This window comes from Sprattus sprattus (assembly GCF_963457725.1).
Source record: "Sprattus sprattus genome assembly, chromosome: 15".
In the NCBI taxonomy this organism is placed as follows: Eukaryota; Metazoa; Chordata; class Actinopteri; order Clupeiformes; family Clupeidae; genus Sprattus; species Sprattus sprattus.
Genome location: NC_137913.1, coordinates 5348652 through 5366494, shown reverse-complemented (window position 1 = coordinate 5366494; position 17843 = coordinate 5348652). Strand labels below are relative to the sequence as shown.

The following is a 17843-nucleotide window of genomic DNA, read 5'->3' as shown; positions in this document are numbered from 1 at the left end:
AAAACCAACTCATGGGGGCGCTATCCGCTCCTCACCCAAGAAGTATGCTGTTACAGTTGTTGGTGTTTTTCTTTTAGTACCAAAGCTGGGTGGAGACTCAGTCTGAGAACGATCAAACAAACAAACAGGCTTCTTGCAATGGTGCGCATCAAGGGAGAGAGGGAGGCTTCACTCAGAAGAGTCACCTATTTCTCTTATTAAACATTAAAACAGTCCAAGTTTAAGAATCCTTCATAGCACAACGGGGTGTCACCCAGTAGCCCAACCCTCTGTGTGTGTCTGTGTGTAACAGAAATGGCGCGTGTGCTGTGTGTTCTTGCGGTGGGGCTGTGTGTTTGTGTGCTGGCACAGGTGTCTGCAGGTGAGCCAAATCCTCTCTGTTGTAGAATGTTCACTCTTTTCAGTATCCCAACCCTACATGATCCTTAAGTCTGATTTGCAGCTCCTTCCTAACAGTTTGTTCTTATCATGTGTATTGTGTCCATCCCACAGCTGAGCATGCCATGTTGCTGGCATTTTCAGAGCAGGGTGTGCTGCGTGACCCATGGTTTACTGGAGAGTCCCGGCTACTCGTGTTGCTACTTTGCGTCGCAGTTGGGCGTTTAGGCCTTGTGGAAATCTCAAGGTCAATTAGTCAGAATCAGAATCAGAATCAGATTTTGTTGGCCAAGTAAGTTTGCACAAACAAGGGATTTGACTTGGTAAACTGACTCTCAATGTGCTTACTCAAAATATACATTACAACACAATACAAAACAAACACAATACAAAAACAAACAGTGCAATGGTCTATGAAGTTTAAGAAAGTATATACAGGAGCTGTGAATTGTTACAACAATAGTGCAAAGAAGAAGTGGAGAGTGCAGGAAGTGCAGGGATGTATGCTACAGTGGATAAATATATATATTACTATGGGTTAGTTGTTCAATAGTGAGATGGCGAGGGGGAAGAAACAGTTTTTGTGTCTGGAGGTTTTTGTGAACAGTGATCTGTAGCGCCTAATGAAAGACATTTGTGCTGAATTCAGTCAGTTGGTCAACTAGTATTTGGTGCAGCTGGGAGTCAGAACATCTTGAGAAGGAGCATAATCACTTGTGTATACTCTTAAAGTCATACAGTAGATATGTACAGATAAATGTCTTTCTCATGCAGACAGCCTTTGCTACACACTGTGCTTGACGTGTCTTGGCAAGGCTGTTATAAACTTAGTGAAAGCTACGTTTTTTTCCTGTTATGATTGTGCTGTGCGTCTTTTGGCTGTTCTGATGGCTATGTGGGGGGGGGATGGGGGGGAGGGATCCCTAACCGCTTGATGATCACTTAAGCCCACTGACCATACCTACCTGCAGTTAAGAGTCACACATATTATAATAATAACAACAATAATAAAAACAATAACAATAATAAGAAGAATAGTAGTTATAGGATATTCAAATAAATGACTATTGAATTGAGAGATGTTTTCAGGCCGACACTCTGTTTGTGACTGTGTATCAGGTCAGAGCGTTTTAGTGTAAGAAAGATTATTTTTCCTCAAATTATACAACAAAACTACTGATTACGTGTCCTACACTACATCCACATAGATAGCACACATTAGATAAAAGTCAAACCACTTGATTGTGACGTACAACTATCCATCAACATTACTCTATACACACAACCACAACTCGTAGTGCAACGACACAAAGATTTTTGTAATTTAAATGAGAATGTGTCTGTGTTTTAGTGTTTCCCTGAAAGGATACTTCAGTCCTTCAGTCTGTGATCGAAAAGGGGAAAAATAATGGGGAGAATAATTACAAAGGAAGACGCAGGACAGAATGTATCCATAATGATAAGCCATAATGCCTATCCTCCAAGGTCATACCCCTATCGGTTTAAATACAGCACGTGCTTGTTGACAAGGCAATCACTGAGTTGGGACAATCTGCCAGGGAGAAGGTCATATATCTTTTACAAATGACAGAAAACACATTGTGGTAGTGGTTGTCGAATGCCTGCCTGTTGACAGAGACACATTTCTTTACTTTAGTGCCTTTGGTTGTGTCTTTGGCATATGGTAAGAGGATAATGCATAATGCGGCAGGGAGGGTTAGGGTTAGGGTAGCATGAAGACTATGGTGACACTAAGATATAACTTTAGAGGACAGTAGGAGGAGAATCTTGTAAATAATTAGATTAGACTTTTGTAGCATGGCTGATGTATCTATTGGATTTGGGTAGTTCCTGACCGCCTGAGTAGAGATATGAGGGGACATCTTACTCTGATCCTTTTATTGACAGCTGGACTCACTCTGTGTGTATGTGTGTGTGTGTGTTACAGAAATGGCGCGTGTGCTGTGTGTTCTTGCAGTTGGGATGTGTGTTTGTGTGCTGGGACAAGTGTCTGCAGGTGAGTCAAATCCTCTATGACTGTGTGGGACGATGGTCACTCTTTTCAAGTATTACAACTCATGTCCAAACAGTCAAGGATTCTTCTGTCTGTGTAACTGTTTCAATTACATATTGGATTGATAATTAAAATGGGATAACATTATTTTTCATAATTCATTCTAAATGCAGTTATAAATTGTAAAATACATAGGCCTACTGAGAATTCAGAACAATATGTCGACATACATTTCACTATTAGAATCAAATGTTTGTGTAATGGGTACTCTCAAATCTTTCTCAGAATTGTGCTGGTACATGTTGCTAATTCAGTACCATTCAAATCAATGAAGTGCACTTATATAGCAGCGGAGTAAAAGGAGTATACATATTTGCAGATATCCAGCTTATTATACGGTTACATGCCAGAACGATGGAAGACATTCCTCCAAAATACATCTTTTACGTTTGGAGGCTTTGTTCAAAAAAGTGACTTTCCGTTACGGTAAATGACCGGACTACTTGTGGAATGTAATGAAATATGTGATTAAAAAAAGCACAAAACCCGTTGCCAATGACAGCGGTCATTCATTTTTCACAGTGGTCAATATAACATTCTGAACATTCTGAGGAGCCGCACAATAAACAAATATATCTTGATACCACAGCTTTTGCTAAGAACGATAGAACAATAAAATGAGGATATCAAAAAACAGCAAGAATGGCTGTCAGTGAAGTGCTTTAGCAATATGTGTGCACCCGTATGCTTCTCCACACGCCAGCCAAGATAAAACTATGTTATATGTAGTGATGTAGTCACTGTTGCTGGTTAAACTAGTTCAGATTGATATGTAGTGAACTAGAAGTCACTGTTGCTGGTTAAAAGTGCCAATCATAGAAAGGCCATACCAAAAACACAGCTTTAAACTGAGGCTTCATATTAGCATAATGCAAAATCATAGCAATATCTGTATGTTTTACTATAATAATATTGACTACTTATCTATGCCTATACTTAAAAGGTTCTCTCAAATGTTTTTATTTTATTTACACTGTAGTTATGTTTTGATAATTTGCATCATGAGCAAGGGTGTGTGTGTGTGTGTGTGTGTGTGTGTGTGTGTGTTTATTATCACTCACAGAGACCTTGAGTAGCAGTTACGTACTGAGAGCCGTCAGTGATGCCAAAAAAACTATTGATGATGCCTACACATACTCTCGGGCAGAGTAAGAGTGAGACCATACATGATTGAGCATTGAAGTTTGTGTTTGTGTGCAATGGACACTGATGCTATTTGTTGTGTGTGTGTATGTGTGTGTGAATTTGCAGGACTCTGAGGCGTGTGAGGACGAAGAAATCCCTAAACCCATCTGACCTCCTGCGTTTGGTGAAGCAGCCGTCTCGAGAGACGCGCTCGGCAGTGAGAGCAGCGGACTACCTGGAGTACACACTCCAGCTCCTGCAGGACAGACACCACATCCACAAGCGCTCACTCAATGCTACAGGTACACACAGACACACAGACACAACCACACACACACACACACAGTCTCACACACAGACAGACAGACACACACACACACACACACACACACACACACACAGACAGACAGACAGACAGACAGACAGACACACAGACAGAAACACACACACACACATACACACACACTCATGCATTATACTTCTGTGTTTGTGACGGAAGATCTGATCAGTGCAGAGGATCTGGAGACCATCGCTCGTCTGACTGGATGTGCTGCCCGTGTGCGTCAACCCAATTGTAAGAGCACACCCCACCTAAACCAGTACCGCACAACTACCAGCATCTGCAATAACAGGTACACACACACACACACACACACGTATATACACACGCATACACACACACACACACACACACACACACACACACACACACACACACACACACACACACACACACAGTGCTTTGAAAGTGCTTTCCTCATGTACTGAAAACAGAGACACACATCAATCCTAAGAGTGTGTTCACAGTGTATGTGTGTGTGTGTGTGTGTGTGTGTGTGTGTATTATATTCGTGCTTTCTCAGGAAGTTTCCCCGCCGTGGCTCCTCCAACACCCCTTTTCTGCGCTTGCTTCCTGCTGAGTATCAAGATGGCGTCAGCCTTCCACAGGGCTGGGACCCCATGCTGCAGCGCAATGGAGCCCTGCTGCCACTGGTATGTGTGTTTGTGTGTGTTTGTGTGTGTGTGTGGGGGGGGGCTAATTGATCAGTTCATCAACAAATCAGCCATTAATCTATACTGATTCAATTAGTTCACCTACACATGAATTAACTTTGTCAACAGTCAACATTCCAGCATCATGAAGATGAACCTGTGAGCAATCATTCATTCTCTAACTTTAATGTGTCTATGTCTTAGCCTTTTCTTTCTCTGTCTCCCTCCCTCTTTCTCTCGCTCTTTCATTTTAGGTGAGGCTCGTTTCCAACCGTATCTTAAGCACAGCTAACGAGGATGTAGTGAATGACACCCTCTACACACATCTGATCACCTTCTTCGGTCAGTGGACAGACCACGACCTCACCTTTACTCCTCACTCCCCGAGCATCCGCTCCTTCAACAGCCACATCAACTGTGACGAGAGCTGTGACAGTACAGAGCCGTGCTTTCCCATCCGTGTATGTTACCATTCAGAATATCCCTACAGCTTTCAATCAGTACATTAGCATACAAGCTAAACCATAAGGTTATAGTACAAACTAGAAGTAGAGAACTGGTAAATAATTTTTACAATTTTAGTGAATTGGAATTGTAGTCACAGCATAAATAAATGAATAATGCACATGACTCCTAATTCTTTTCAACACGCAGATGCCTCCCAATGACAAACGCTTCGGCTGGAACTCGGACGAGTGCATCCCATTCTTCCGTTCCGCTCCGGCTTGCGGGACTGGCAACACCGGCCTCATTTTCGGAGCTGCCAACGTGCGGGAGCAAATAAATTCCCTGACGGCCTTCCTGGATGTGGGGCAGGTGTACGGTGCAGATGAGGGGCTGGCACGTGACCTGCGTGATCTTACCACTGATGAGGGCCTGCTGCGTGTGAATGACAGATTCAATGACAGTGGACGTGAGCTGCTGCCCTTCTCTCGTATGGAGGAAATGTGTGCCAACCGTGGGAGAATCACCAAGGTGGCCAATGCTGAAGAGGTGCCCTGCTTCCTAGCTGGTAAGTATGCATACTTGTGTGTAGGTATACTTAGTGATTTTTTCTCGCGGCAAAATCAATACAGTGCAAAAGCTTATACATGTGTATGTTTATCTGCGCTTGTACAGGGGATGATCGTGTGGATGAGAACATTGGGCTGGCCTCCATCCACACTATGATGATGCGTGAACACAACCGTCTGGCACGCGCTCTGGCCAAACTTAACCCCCAATGGAGTGGAGAGACCCTCTTCCAGGAGGCTCGCAAGATCATGGGTGGCTACTTCCAGGTGAGTGTGTGTGTGTGTGTGTGTGTGTGTGTGTGTGTGTGTGTGTGTGTGTGTGTGTGTGTTTGTGTTTGTGTTGATGAAAGTGTACGTACAAGCTTGTGCCTCTAATGCCCAATTTATGCTCAGAGGCGTTAGCGCAAGCGCTGGCGCAAGAGGCCCTTGCAAGCCCCTTGCAAGCCCCAAGCGCGTCTATTCACGTCTTACGTGCGTCGGCCGATTTTTCTAGACTTGCGCCAAAATGTACACAAGATTTACACAAGCCTCGCAGCCTGCAAGACTGTGATTGGTCTGCTGGTCGGTTGACTACATCCTGTCTGGATGTCTATAACCCATCGCAATGAGCCGAAACCATTTGTAATGAACCGAAGTTTGTTTGAATTGTTTACTTTGATGAATATGCTATTCGCTAGCGCGGTCACATTAAGCATTAAGCTAATGTAGCCTAGTTACTATCACAGTTTAAACATGCAATGCTATGTGAAACCAATGTTACGAGATGAGATTACTAATGTATTCTGCATGTCTACTCAGTTTTACAGTGCTTCCCAAGTAAAGGTTTGAAAGAACTTCAAGCTTCAGACTTTCTGTTAGGGAAACTGTTTTCTATCTGCCGAGCAAATGACCTATTGTCGGGCAACCTTTTAGGGAGCATGAATCGCTATGAGTACATTTACACAACATTTACACAACAATGTGACACCGTTGCAGAAGCATGCTGGCCCCTTAAGGTGTGAGTCTCTTACGCTACACATACATGATACGCGAACACAACTACAGACACAATGAAACAAACATATTGCTGTTTGCCAATATCATGTTCCTCATTGTTTACCCCTTTGCACACAGGTGATCACGTTCCGTGACTACCTGCTCCACATCGTTGGGCCAGAGATCCTTAATGGACCTGAGATTGGCCCTTTTCCTGGTTATGATGAGAATGTGGACCCGTCCATCTCAAATGTGTTTGCCACTGCAGCCTTCCGCTTCGCTCACCTGGCTATACAGCCCTTCATGTTCCGCCTGGATGAGAACTATCAGGAGCATCCAAAGTGGCCCAGTGTGCTGTTCCACAAGAACTTCTTTACGCCCTGGAGGCTGGTCTTCGAGGGTGAGAGAACATGACATGGATCTGCTAATTTATACACACAACATGGCACTTATACCAGCTGTCATACACACAACATGGTTCCCACAGTGGAAGAAACAATGAATCCTAAAACTGAGTTGCTATCGGGTACCACATGGGATAGATAACACATTTTCATTCACACTCCCATTCAGTCTTCCATAATGAATGTAATGGGTGTTGTGTTTTTCGCACACCATACATTATTAAACAGGATGCTATGGAGCGCTAACTTATGGAAGCATCTTAACACAGCATAGTTACTCGAATGTCTAATATGAACTAAATGTAATAATATTAATTTGAATAGGAAGTCGTGTTAATATGAAGCTGTACGGGCACCCAGAGCTTTCTCTAACTTTGGGGAACCATCTTCACAGTTGTAGCTGCTAGGGCGTGATAAACTCATGTTAATATGGTGGAACATGAGCTTGTTAAAGGCACCCAGTGCAACTTTCGAGGCTTAAAAATAAACATTCAATTTCTAGTCTTTTTTACACGTAGTAAGTTTAAATAACTCCATACCATTACATATCGACATTCAAGGAGCAAAGATGAGACGTCGTTGTGTGGTGAGAACTGATAGAAAATCGTAAACAACAACAATCGCCGCCATTTTCCCCCCAAATCTTTATTTATTGGTGCCACCAATAAATAAAGCAGGATTCCAGTCAATGGAAAAATGGCCTCTCCCCACCGGGCGATTGTTGTTGTGTACGATTTTCTATCAGTTCTCACCACACAAAGACGTCTCATCTTTGCTCCTTGAATGTCGATATGTAATGGTATGGAGTTATTGAAACTTACTACGTGTAAAAAAGACTAGAAATTGAATGTTTATTTTTCGAGTCTCAAGCCTATAAAGTTGCACTGGGTGTCTTTAATATGAAGCTGCACACTGCCTGACTGCTGCTAAAGGAAAAGTCCATGAGAGAGAGTGTTGGGAAGAGGAGCGCAGCTAATCGCTGTCATTGCTAACCGTAGCCAAACACTCATGTCTCATTCACCACATATTAGGCTGCTAAGCTACATCAACAAGTATAATGAGTGCCTGTTTAGAGTGCATGAGCGTAGGCGGGTAATAAGGTAGACAGGCAGGTATGGTACCAATCATTTCATTTGGACTGAAGGAAATTATTGGACAGGTTTTTGACGGCCCTTACGACTGCCACAGATGATTAATATCGAAGCATTTTATTTATTCATTGCTGTCAGGAGGTGAAGAGAATTTCCAAGAAATATAGCAAAAATGTTTCTGAAATTTGATCATCTAAAACATGAGCTTTCTGTGTCTCCTTGTAGGGGGCATTGACCCTGTGATCAGAGGTCTGGTGGGCCGTCAGGCAAAGCTCAACACTCAAGACCACATGATGATCGATGAGCTACGTGAGCGCCTCTTTGAGTTCCTGGAACACATTGCGCTGGACCTGGCTGCTCTTAACATGCAAAGGGGACGCGACCATGGCCTTCCTGGTGTGTGTTCTTACCTCCTTGAGATTGAATCCCAAAATATAAGTGCTTAAAGAATGTCTCTTCACTCCTCTAACTCTCATACCACACATGAGAAGCCTTGTCTTTCATCCACTGCATTTGTCTTCTCCGATTTAAAACTCTCTGTTAATGTGAAAGCATCTATCTGTCAAACATTATTTCACCATACACTACTCACTACCCTTTCTTTTCTGATACTCAACTACTTTCTATTCAACACATCTTTCCCATGATATAATAATTACATTTTTAGTCCTGAAATGTGCTAATAAATGTTAATGTAAACTAAATAACTAAATAGTATTTAACACCAAACTATAGTCCTCTACTAGAGCTATCTGTTGGCAGTAGAGAGAATGGCAACCAGAGACATGAGTGGCTAATGTAAATCCTCTCACCTTCTAGGCTACAACAGCTGGCGTGGGTTCTGCAGGCTGTCCAAGCCTCGCACACTGGAGGAGCTAGCCATGGTAATGCACAACACAGAGCTGGCCCGCCAGTTGTTGGAGATCTACGGCACCGTTGACAACATTGACGTTTGGCTGGGTGGCGTGGCCGAACCCTTTGTGAACGGAGGCCGTGTAGGACCGCTGTTCGCCTGCATCATTGCCACGCAGTTTCAGAGGATTCGCCAGGGGGACAGGTCAGCACAGACACACACACACACACACACATACACACACAGATTATTATGTAAAACTGTATATTAATATTGTGTGTGTGTGTGTGTGTGTGTGTGTGTGTGTGTGTGTGTGTGTGTGTGTGTGTGTGTGTGTGTGTGTGTGTGTGCATCAGGCTGTGGTGGGAGAATGATGGTGTATTCACCGATGCCCAGCGTGAGTCTTTGCGGGCGACGTCTCTGTCTCGCATCATGTGTGACAACACCGGGATTACTGAGGTGCCTGAGAAGCCCTTCCAGTTCCGTCCCCGTGGGTCTGGATACACACGCTGTGACGACATCCCAGCCTTCGATCTGAGCCCCTGGAAAGCCGAAGGTAAGATACTAACGTGACAGAGACAAACAGAGGAGCAGAGAGAGCCAGAAACAGAGGAAGGACAGGACAGGCATCTGTGTCCACATGTGTATAGGGGCAGTTCACAAGCCAACCGAATGTTTTGAAAACAACGTCTTTCCTTTCCAAAAAGTTTTGATAACTCATCCTTATCCACACTCGCAAAAAGACGCAGATGCTAGCTAGGTCATTTTAGTATCACAATTCTTGCAAACCTCTAAACCCAGCTAACTCCTATAGATTACATCCTCCTCATGGAAATAAAACAAATCGGCTGATTACCATGATGTGTCTGACGCTCAAACAGAGATTGCCTATTTCTTGCCACTGAGGACGTGGTGATAGTGGAACTTAGACTGCACAGGGAATGAAACGTGATTGGATAAAGTTGGGGCCATGTCGTCACCATTTTCAAAATGGTTCCGTATTAACCTGTCTACACAGTGGCGTTTTCAAAACATTCCTCTCTGGAACCTGTTTTCAAAGGTTTTGCATTTTCAGACAACAACAAAAAAATGCTTGTCGTGCACCAAGGACCAAAAAGCAACTCAACTTTCCCAATATTGCAAAAAACTCACCTTTTTCACTGTTGTCGTGTGGCCGGCCGAAACATGTCTGAGTTAAGCTGTACTTGTGACCTTGGCTAAAAGTGGCGGTGAGAGAGAGAGAGAGAGTTGCATGAATGTGTATTTGTTATCTGTAGATAAGTAATTATGTATTATATTTATGTTTGTATGTTTTTGTGTGTCTGCATACATTTTTGAGTGTGTATATGAGGAGTGACATTGACTCGAGAATATTCAGTAAATCCAGTAAAATACTATGGTTGGGTCAACAGTTACAATCATTGCAGGAGAAGGCAGTTGTGCATATGATTAGACTTGTGAATTCCCTAAGTGAAATAAATGAGCACAACCTTAATGTTTTTTGGACCTCATTCCAAATGTAAGGTGCCTTAAAACAGAAGGCTGTCTTCCCCAGTTTTGTGTTGAGGAGGAGTGACATGACTCGAGTAATTATGTGTTAATTACAAGGCTTTGAACCGGTTCACGGAACGAAAACGAAAACCAGAAACTTTTAATGTTTTGCTAGGAACAGAAACGAAACCAGAAACTTTTAAAAAAATTATGTTCCGGATCAGAATCATTTCCCTAAAATAATGGTAACCGGTTAATAACGTAATTTTTTCGCTCTTTCACAAGATTCCTAAATGCAATATGATTGGTGATGTTCTCTTCCGGTCGTTCACTTAGAGAACCTTGCCGCGCGCCGCCAGCTAGTAGCCTTATCGGATCAAATCTATAGCCACCAGTCTCTCAAACTCAATCTTAAGAAGAGGTAAATATTGTACCAAGTATCTCACACATGTTTGTTTTTAAATAGGAATTCTATAAGATAGGCTACGTATTTCCAATGCATTGTTGTAAAAATCTGCAGGTTCAAGTTAAGGGAATTATAGCTAAGTTATACAGCTAGCATTGGCAGTAGACTACCTGGCTATTGCCCAGCATAACCTACCCTAGTTTGTTAAGTCTTTATTTAAAACGTAGGCTAATACGGTAGTTCTCATATTTGGAGTTTTAACTTTTTTGTTCAGATGGGAAGACATTGCGAGAATCCTATGCGCCAGCATTATTCATTTGACCCCGCGACTAACAAATCCAAATACAACATTGATGGATGTATGTAGATACCATTGTAGTTTTGTAATATTTGTATTGTCTTTGTTGACAAAAATGCACTGATTGGGCCCTGACGAGGTTTGGCCAAATGCTGTTATGTTTTGTTTGCCCAATAAACAACATGGCATACATTTTCCTTGTCTTAACTCATGTATAATACTTACAAAATGTCAGAATTACAGTTGCCGCTTACATAATGTAGCCTATAGTGCTTTTTTAATGTTTATTTACAAGATAGAGACATATAAGATTATTTTAAAGTCCTAATGATCAGCCTACTTATTTGTATGTCCCGCAGCTGACATGGAACACTATTAACCGGTTCAGGAACTTTATTTTTTTGTTCTAACCGGTTCAGGAACGTCAATTTTAGGGTTGGAACGAAAACCGGAAACGTTAAAATACTGTTTCTGTTCGGAACGAACCAATTGGGAAAAAATTCTGGTTCAAAGCCCTGGTTAATTATATTTATGTTTGTATGTTTTTGTGTGTCTGCATACATTTTTGAGTGTGTATATGAGGAGTGACATTGACTCGAGATGTGTTATATTAAGGTGAAGCATCATGGATACCAGAGACTGGAGAGAAAGGCCCACCTGGATCCCAAGGTGAGATAATAATAATAAATAATAATTCATTTTATTTTTAACGCACTTTTCATTCAAAAGAATCTCAGAGTGCCTACATACTGTATAAGAAACTATCTATAATAATACAATACAATTATTACCTTCTGGAGGTACTTATTCTATAATATTATATTAAAATTGAATTTAATTGACTGATATGGCATTACATAACTGCAATGCATTATTCAGAATGACCAGTTATACTATAGCGGTTCCTATATCACTCTGTTCTGGTGGACACATCATTACAGTTGTGGCTTCACAAACTTCAGAAATGCGAGAGCATGTTCTTCTTTCCCCACATTCTTGGGCTGAGCCTTCACAGTATCATCATTGGCCACTCCTAATGACCTCCCTTCCCCCCTCCACAAGGACCCCTTGGCTCCGCCTCAGACAGTGCCTTCGCCGTGCGTCTGGGCTACAACTTCCCACCCCCAGGCAAGCCGATCGCCTTCAAGAACATCATCTACAATGGCCAGGACCTGTACAGCACTAAGACAGGCGTGTTCACGTGCACACAGCCGGGCGTCTACCAGTTTGACTTCCACTGCACGCTCTACCAGAATGTGGGCAACGTGGACCTGCGCCACAACGACAAGCTGGTGCTCCACTCCTTCACCACGCAGCAGAGCGGCTATGTGACGGCCACCGGGGGCACCATTCTGCAGCTGGCGGCCGGTGACACCGTCTACCTCAGCACCAACAGCAAAGACATGACCGCTGACAGCTTTTTCTCTGGTCACTTCCTCAATTCTGTCTAGCAGGCAGAAGCCAAGGACACAGGCCTCCACTCGAAGTACACATCCCAATATGCTCTCACTGTCTGTCCTCCTCTCTCATAAGGTCTCTTATTGCCCTCTTCCTCTCTCAAATCTTCTTTCACTCCTCTCCTCTATACAATTTCTCTCCCTCCGTCAGGTTAGTGAAAAAAGATGAGCACCTCAGATTTGTGTATTAGGTATGACATGTTATTTAATTTTGAGTAATCACTCCTTGTTAGTAAAAAACAATGTGTCAATGTCCTGGGGGAAATACTCTTTGTCGGAATAAATATGTGAATAAACTTGTTTGCTTGTTTGCTTTAACAGAGCATACGTACACACAACAACACACTAGCAGGTTTAGTTTTCACACAGCCATTCTGAAGCTAACGGGGTGTCTGGTGTGTTTGGATCTGATGTGGTTGTTTTCTGAGGTTTGTTGGTGCTGGGTTGGTGCTACTGCTGCCATAGGAATCCACAAGGGGTCGCTATTTACAACTTACACAGGAGGACGTCTCGCTGTCAGCTAACTAACAGTTCATTCTCGTTATGATTATTCTACCATTATGTAACTAATGAGAAAATGTTAGTTTAAATAGCTGACTTCACCTTACACCACTTGACAGTTCGCTCTTGTTATAAGTATTGACGTTCTACCATTATAAAACTAATCAGAACATTTTATTTTAAGTCTGTGTTTAAGTCTGTGTTCACTAAATTCAACTAGGAAAAATACCACTACCACCCCCACCCCCAGAATCATTCTGATGTGAAATGAAGGTACATCCTCCATTCAATCCTCCATTCAACCCCCATGTAGCATATGAAATGAAAATGACATGAAATTCTGGAAATGAAGTATTTCTGTCAACTCCTTGCCAAGTGTGCATGGTGGGCTGAGTTATAAGAGTAAGTGTGTTACCTACAACACACACGCATGCACGCACGCACACACACACACTACTAGACGGTGACAGTTGTGTGTACTAGTGTCATCAAACGCTCAGTGCAACGCTTGACAAATATCGCGCCCATTTCAACCTCTTGTCTGAGGGGAAAGTGAACTTGACAGGCCTGCGCTCCACGTGAGATCAGAGGGTTCGCGAGGGTCATCGCAGGCCAGATGGCCTCTATAAAAGTCGGGCCACCACACGAATTCTCCACAGAAAGGCATCACTGTCACACAGTCCCGTTTGGAGGAAGGAGGCACGGATCTCTCTAGTCGTCCTTTCGCCTGTGGAAGTTTCAGTCGGTGTGAATCGTCTTGGAAACCGCTCAGTTCTCAGAAGCCATGGACGCCTTGGGTTTAACTGTCCGTGTAGCTGTGGTGTACTGTATGGTTCAGATAAGCAACTCTGGGTTTATTGCAGCCAGTGGTTCATCCGACCACTGGTATCTTAACAGCTCGAGGTTGGCTTTCAGTGGAATTGCACATCACCAGGGCATCTTTCCACTCTATATGATGCAGCTTTACCGGTCATACCGATCGGCTGACCGCGTGTCTTTAGGCACCACAGACGAGGCCCTGCCTCTGCGTCAGGCGGACTCAGTTGTGGGACTAATAGCAAAAGGTAAGACTCTCCTCTGGTATTATGTCCTCTATTCACCCCTCGTATCTGTGTTTATTGGATATGTAGCCTATGTCATTGATGTTGATTTCATCAGTAGCCTGGCAGCAGTGAGACTTTCTTATATTTCAAGTGAAAACTTGGAGCGCTCAAATTTTTCATGGTAGACCTATGTGATAAGCGTATATTATGATAGAACAGTCAGATATAACAAAAACACTATTTTTTTTTTTTAAATATAAAAGTGCTCTTTCTTTTACTATGGTAAACTCAAATATGCTCTCTGGTGTGTCTGAGCACGCAACATCTGTCAGGCGCGCTATCAGTGCTTATCTCGTGCGCATGGGAGTGACACGGTGCTGTTTTCACTTAAAAGAGTTTCTGTGTTTTATGTGCTCGAGCCATGTGTATTAGCATCGGAGACGTCTGTTGAAGTCAAAACGGAGGCACAATACACATCTTTCCTCCCTCCTCGCCCTCTTCTGTAGTCAGCGGTTCAGCGTTCTGATAAAATGTGTAAAACTGTTAAATTAGCTGAGACGTTGATCAATTCGACCGTTCTGCTTATTTTTTCATGTTGCTCTATTTATACGAGTTACATTTTCTATTGCTTGGCCAAGATAATATTGAAACAACAATACACTACACACAACACACACAACTGCACATTACATGAACATTGTTTCTCATTACACTTATATATTATATACACATATATGGCCCTTCTAAAGCTTTTCTGTTTTATTCTTTATTCTAGGATGTTATCAGGTTGGTGATCACTGGAGCATAACTTTTGACCTAACATCCTTGCTGCGGAGTGACGAGGTGCATCTGGCAGAGCTGCGACTCCGAGTGCCAGAGTTCTGGGGCTCGAAACGCGCTCTGCTGGACGTGTTCCACACACACGATGGCCAAAGGTTACTACTGGGCCGGATCCGAGCGGCGCCCCAGCACAGGCCAAACTCATGGCAGGTCTTCGACGTCAGTACACTGCTCAGATACTGGCTGCAACGGGGCCAGGCTCTATACAGTCCGGAAGGAGCTGAGCTTGGGAGTGGTTGGACCGAGGAGGGTAGTGGTGATGACATAAAGGGTAGTGGTGATGTCATAAAGGGTAGTGGTGATGACATAAAGGAGACGGTTAGCCTGCCGTCCCGTCGCCCAGGATTCTACCACAGGCCGGGTGTCAATCACGCGACGGCCGGCCGTGTGATGATGGTGGTCTTCTCCGAGCAGCGGATGAGGAGCCGCGCCCCCAGTTTGCTGCGGACCGCACAGAACTCCAAACACGTCACCCCTCAGGCGTTCCCACCGGTGACTCCCAAGGAAGGCCGACAGGGGCGGAGGAACAAGAGAAACCGGCTGGTCCCGGAGCACCTTCCCCTGCCCGAGGCCACGCCCGAGACCCAGAACCAGACTCAGGCCCAGACCCAGGCCACGCCCGACAGCACAGCCAGGCCGCTGTGTCGACGAGTGGACATGTGGGTGGACTTTGACCAGATTGGCTGGGACCAGTGGATCGTCCACCCTAAGCGCTATAATGCATACCGCTGTGAGGGCGAGTGTCCCTCTCCTCTGGATGAGAGCTTCAAGCCCACCAACCATGCATACATGCAGGTGAGTCTCCCAACATGACTTTATACACAGAACAGAACACGTATATGTATTATTTTTTATTTATAAATACATGCATACATGCAGGTGAGTCTCTTAATATAAAACAAATATTTATAAATAAAAAATAATATATATACGTGTTCTGTTCTGTGTATAAAGTCATGTTGGGAGACTGTCTCCCAACATGACTTTATACACAGAACAGAACACGTATATATATTATTTTTTATACATAAATATTTGTTTTATATTATTGTATTATTATAGTTAGTTTTTCTAATATGTAGGCACTCTAAGATTCCTTTGAATGAAAAGTGCGCTAAAAATAAAATGGATTATTATTATTATTATTATTATTATTATTATTATTATTATTATTATTATTATTATTATTATTATTATTATTATTAAGCAGGAAGGGGGTGGATTATTATTATAAATCCACAGCTGATGATTAGTTGTTTGCAGTAGATCTCAGTAGATCACCAATGAGTAGTGCTAGTCTCAGTAACACAACACTGTCTCCTACGATATCAAATGACCTTCTCTGGTTGTCCTGCAGAGTTTGCTGCGGCTGTACCATCCCGAGCGGGCGGCGTGTGTGTCCTGTGTGCCTCTGCGCTTGAGCCCCCTGTCCATGCTGTACTACGAGGACGATGGGGTGGTGCTCCGACATCACGAGGACATGGTGGTGGAGGAGTGTGGCTGCCAGTGACACACACACACACAGACACACACACGCATGCATACACACACACACACACACATACACTTGCACGTATGCACACACGCACGCACACACACACACACACACACACACACGTGACCCATACAAATGCAACCACAGGTGGACACTTGTATCTACCCATATATGTATGCTCTTGAAATTCCTGAGCAGTTTGTTTTTTCCAGGATCGAATTTGTTGTTGGGGCAAAACAAGCATGAACCTCTTAAAAAGACTATTCATTAGACAAAAGACGAATGAGAGAAATGTATATTCCAGTCACACGTTTTTCGTATATGTAATGTAAATTTAAAATACACAAAAAATTGCTATTCTGGTACCTTGCTGTATATTTCAATGTGTATGTCAACCACGTGTATGTAATATATTTTATATTTGTGTGATTAATTATTATCAAGCAAGTCAATTCAGCTCCATTTTTACCCTTTTTTGGAGTCCTCAGTCATTTTGAAAAAAAAATGTTTGTATTAATATTTAATATTTAAATGTTTCTGATTTGATTATCGGTTCAATGCTCTGTTTTTAGGAGTGGGTGAACATCTCAGTTGTTACTCTGATACTCTGAGCTCATTGTATTGCAAAGATTTTGTCATAATAATAAAGTCTTATATTTTGAGTTAAACATTCAATGTGAATAACTTGGTTCACTGTTTCTAAGTGTCTAAAACATTCTGACAAAACTTACTAGAAAATGATTCCATTTCGGATTACAGTTTTTCACTATTGTTTAAACTCTTTTCTCAACACCATGTCCATGTTTTAAAATCTCTTTATCATCAAACCTGTAGTCCGAACAGGGGAAGGTGTTGCTACCTGCATATAAAATGCATGAATGCAACGGACACAAAATCAGTACATGCCACGAACTTTGCCGATAACAACTAAATTAACGAACATGCCAATTACCACAAGCCCCTTTGACTCCTGGTCATTCGTAATGTTGCAGTCAGCAAAGGTTGGCTGTAACAGACGCACTGCTCTTGCACTGTAGAATCGTTTAAATGAATGATTCCTTTTCACCGTCCATATTGTAATACAACAGAAATGAATTGGGAATGCCCACTCAATTCACCCTAAAATTCTTGTGTAAGACTGTTCACTGTGTTTGGCGGGCCTCTCATTTGCCCAGTAATATTAGCAGTCACTTTCTACCTGGGCAGTAGCAGAGGGGCAACCACAGAGGCATCAGTTACCACCAGGGTTCTCACCATTCCTAACTATGGGGAGTTATAATGAGGAAAGATTTAAGTCTGGACTTAACAGTAGAGACGGTGTCTAGAATAGAGGAAGGAGAAGTGTTCCATAGGAGGCTGGAGTAGGTCAGCATACACCTGGATAACCCTTAAAATGAGAGGCATCT

At 42.9% G+C, this 17843-nt stretch overlaps 2 protein-coding genes across 2 annotated transcripts; both read left to right on the top strand.

The window, feature by feature from the left end:
• Positions 1–294: 294 nt before the first annotated feature.
• LOC308375761 (eosinophil peroxidase-like) lies at positions 295–12552 on the top strand (the record flags this gene model as incomplete). The annotated part of the gene is made up of 14 exons (XM_080851939.1): positions 295–361; positions 493–625; positions 3704–3879; positions 4077–4209; positions 4441–4570; positions 4825–5031; positions 5225–5582; positions 5690–5850; positions 6697–6958; positions 8279–8449; positions 8873–9110; positions 9263–9462; positions 11717–11770; positions 12164–12552. The coding sequence occupies 14 exons, from the start codon at positions 295–297 to the stop codon at positions 12550–12552; spliced, it is 2679 nt and encodes an 892-aa protein (XP_080708065.1).
• Positions 12553–13843: 1291 nt separating this feature from the next.
• On the top strand, positions 13844–16452 carry spaw (southpaw; the record flags this gene model as incomplete). The annotated part of the gene is made up of 3 exons (XM_080852428.1): positions 13844–14123; positions 14878–15737; positions 16300–16452. The coding sequence occupies 3 exons, from the start codon at positions 13844–13846 to the stop codon at positions 16450–16452; spliced, it is 1293 nt and encodes a 430-aa protein (XP_080708554.1).
• Between the last annotated feature and the right edge of the window lie 1391 nt (positions 16453–17843).